General features: G+C 45.7%; 1 protein-coding gene across 1 annotated transcript; it reads right to left on the bottom strand.

Annotated features, from left to right (window-relative positions):
* Positions 1–2,784: 2,784 nt before the first annotated feature.
* On the bottom strand, positions 2,785–3,540 carry FSST1_009261 (ubiquitin carboxyl-terminal hydrolase; the record flags this gene model as incomplete). The annotated part of the gene is made up of 1 exon (XM_083226220.1): positions 2,785–3,540. The coding sequence occupies one exon, from the start codon at positions 3,538–3,540 to the stop codon at positions 2,785–2,787; it is 756 nt and encodes a 251-aa protein (XP_083085222.1).
* Between the last annotated feature and the right edge of the window lie 384 nt (positions 3,541–3,924).

Raw genomic sequence — 3,924 nt, 5'->3', positions numbered from 1 at the left:
ACCAAAAACTCTCCCTGTGTTGATGGATCCATCCTTTCGGGTTCGGTTCCACCGGAGACCAGGTAGGCTTGGGCCTGTCTATATCTATGTCTAGGTCTAGGTGTTCACAAATTCTTCCCATTCTGCTGCTCATTCATATATCACAAATTGGCTTGAAGCTTGACGCATATGTGACATATCTGTTTCTTCCCGCCGTGTCCGCTCCACGGCTGAGCAGATAAAGTGAGGCTGAAATATAAGGACTTTCTGTGCCCAAACCAAGGGTCTTTGAGAGCTCTCCAATCACACATGGACTCAACTATGAGTAGCTACAGTTGTTGACGATCCGCTCATCAACATGTGGACAAGCCAGTCAATACAGAGTAGACAGATGGTAATCCGACAAAGGGATCCTACCAGATCTCCCGTCATGATCTTGAATCACCTACGGGTCACCGTTGTTTAGTATGATCTACAAGAGATGGGCAACTATCTTTATCCTCGCTTAGGCATCGCTTAATCGTTTAGTGCTGGAAACACAGATTCCCTCGACACTATTGGCCCATCGACTCGCATTTTTTATGTTTATCCTCGGCAATAAAATGATGATTATTTCACGCTCGGTCATTTGGTGCAGTGGCTGGTATTCGAGTATGGGTTTTGGCGGACCTTTATCTCCACGCAGCATAAGTATGACATTTTATCCTCTCTTCCGTCCACACAGGTGCACAAGGCTGAACTGCGTCGAGATTGGCTTTCCAGGATAACATTGATCATCCCGTCTAAGCTGAAAACAAAAACAAAAACGGTCGTGGCCTGAACGGTGTTACGCTGGACCCAGTAGTTAGTTAAGTGAAATGGGGGCGCATGCTAAATTTGACATCACAGGGGGATCTTCAACCCAGGTACCCAAGCGGGTCCCTCCATGGGATTTCTAGAATATTGCATGTGCTTGTCAGGCGTCAGTACATCATGTTCTGAAGGACCGTACGAAGTCATAATTCGTAACTCATCACCCGCTTATAGCACATGTGGTTCAGTAAATAGGCGCCTACGGATACTCCGGCGCTGATCATGCATGTCTTAGTTACTTTCCACGTATCCCTGCGATGTATTCTGATGTCTAATTAGGACACCATGACAGAACAAGTAGTTTGATGAGACGTGCAGAGATCGACATGTCCAGGAATCGTACGGAGTAGAGTTAGGAGAGAGGGTGTCCATTTCATAACTAATGGCACTGGCTACATACAAAGTAAACACGGTTAACATAAAAGCACTTCATATACTGTCGATCTGCTCACGTTCAAGTGATTTTCATAAGGTCGTTGTCCTATACCAGATTGTGACTTACTATTAGGTACATTACGATATCGACACTGGGCTGAAATAACGACTCTCTGACTCGGTTGTACAATTAGTTGTTATTGAAATGATTGGGTTGCTTTATACAGAGCCGTGGTAACACGAGCATTCACTTTTGTACAGGGTAGGCACAAACTGATTGATAATGGTCAACAGAGAGACATTAGAGATGATTTGTTCTACTGTAGCTAAAATAAGATGATATATAGGTGTCAATCTTATCCATCCCTGTTTGAGCACATCCTCAATATTCACTTTATGTGAGTTGTATCTCTCAAGAAGTCTCTGCTAAGCATTTGCGAGACATGTTCACGATCATTAATCAGTATCTATCACCATACCACAGAAACCTAAATTCGGCATTTCGAGAGACACTTAGTCGATGTTCTCATTCTTCAGCAGAGATGTTAAACTTTGAAGAAACGAAATTGCTCAGCATGTGGGTTATGCAGCAGTATTGAGCAGTTATTAAAGACCCAAGTCCAGTTGGCCATAGAGATGAAAGGAATGAACGGTATGCATTATCAGTACATGCAAAGGATAGTCGGAACGCAACTGTGAGAATGGACATGTATAGAACACCGGAACTCGACTGTTGTACAAAGTTCGAATGTTTGGAGGTCCGCCTGTACATATGCTTCACAACGTGGCAAGCGGCCAGCTGCATACCCGACGATGCATGTAACAGGTGTACTGCCGCGTTCCGAAATCTGATGCAGGAGGATTGACTTCTCATGGTTTAATCAAGGCTGAGGAAGACCGGGGTTGTCTAGGATAGGAGCATATTCGGAAGGAACAGGAGTTCACCAGAACAACTTGTCAACCTTGATATCATGTTGGTTTTACATTTTGCTATGGGACCCGTGACATCAAACAACCACCAAGTCAAGTAGATACATGAATTATGGGTTGCAGCAATAAATGTAGGCCGAGACTGATAACTACCGACATAGACTGAGCACCACCTGAAGGTCCACACCGTTTTGAGTCTGCAATTGCTGTAACACAGCTCAATCCTGCTGTGATATATGCAGAAGAAAGTCACTAGAGAGTGAAAGAAGCTGCTCGAAGCGTGACTGTCATACAATAAACAAAGCTGTGTTACAAGTTAGAGCGTATGCTGATGCATTCTGGCGTCAATCACATATTAGTGAATGTTCGTTTTGGTAACCTGGGGCCAATGCTCGAGTCTTTTGCACGGAATAGACGAAGGCGCTCTCGTCTCACTACCATATCAGAAGCTAGGTGATCATCGGACTGGTCTACAAGAGTGTACTGTATAGTATGTTTTATCGCATGCAAACGTGACATTTGTATACCAAGTGAAAGTTCCTATAGCAGAGCGATGTGAATTACACGATAGGAGTAGGCTTGAAATGCAAGAGTGCTTCTACCGGCTCGGTTCTTCCCACAGACCTCCCTGTAGCTACCAAACTTTTGCTAGTTTTCCTCTGGAACTGTTGATAGAGCAATGATGCTGAACTCAAGGTTACCATCGGCAACCTTGGTGTACCTCTTGACAGTTGCTTCAAGCGCCTGTTCGCTGAGGAGGTCATTTCCTTCATCCAAGATACCGCAATCGACTGGTTCACCCCAACCTCCCTCTAGGTCATAGAGATGTCCGTCTGAACCTTTGACGAAGCTGATAAAATGATACCCGACAGGTTCTTGGCTCGTAGGTGCTGCAGAATCCCCTGTCACAGCTGCGTCCATATGGGCCTTTTCCAGTTCGGCGGAATTGTAGAGGAAGTCGGCACGTGCAAGGGGCTTAAGGTCCCGTGTCTTCTTGATGATCTCGTCCAAGAGCGAGTCTGGGTTGATAAAATCCTTGGCCGTACCGTTGCTTACACTGTGTAGGAGAGCGATGAGGCCGCAGGCGTGCCCGATAGTCTGTCTATACCACATGACGGGTTCATCTGGACCAGAGCCATCGTATGTTAACTCTTTTGAACCAGGATCACTTTCCCGAACGCGAGCCCACATAGGCGCAGGAGTGATAAAGATGAGGGCGTGAACAGGGTGAGGAATCATGGCCAGCAACTCAGGCTCGTCGACGTTGTAGACATCGTAGAAACCGAGCTTCTTGGAGATGCCTAGGTTGTGAATGAGCTTGGTGAATACTTCTGGGTTGTTCTCGAGCGGGATGAATGTTTTCGTTCCGTCCTTTCGGAAAGTTACTCCTGGAGTGGTCGACATGATGATGGTTGACAATGTTCAAATCAGAGTAACAAGCGGTGGGATGTTCCTTTACCCCGCGCTTGTTGTTCACTGATCCTCAAGAACTCTGCTGGTTGGAGTTAAAGGCAACGGCACAGAGTAGGTCTTCATCGTGTTAGTCATGTTAGGCAGGCAACACTTGTTGCGTCACCTTCATACCTGCAAACCTACTACCATAAGGGCGTATGCTTGTAGGCACGGATTCTTATCAAACTGGCTGCTACTCACAAACTGACCTCTGCGAAATAAATGAACGTGGTGCAATCAACAAAGCCTACAGAGATCAACATGCCAAAAGTACGAATGATGTTTGAAATGAGCAACCGGATCGTTCCTGAAACGAAGTCACTATCATTATCCTAC

Source organism: Fusarium sambucinum, chromosome II (assembly GCF_050947815.1).
Source record: "Fusarium sambucinum isolate potato_lamoka chromosome II, whole genome shotgun sequence".
Taxonomy (NCBI): Eukaryota; Fungi; Ascomycota; class Sordariomycetes; order Hypocreales; family Nectriaceae; genus Fusarium; species Fusarium sambucinum.
Note: the sequence above shows the minus strand (reverse complement) of the source record. Positions and strands in the feature narration are given on the sequence as shown.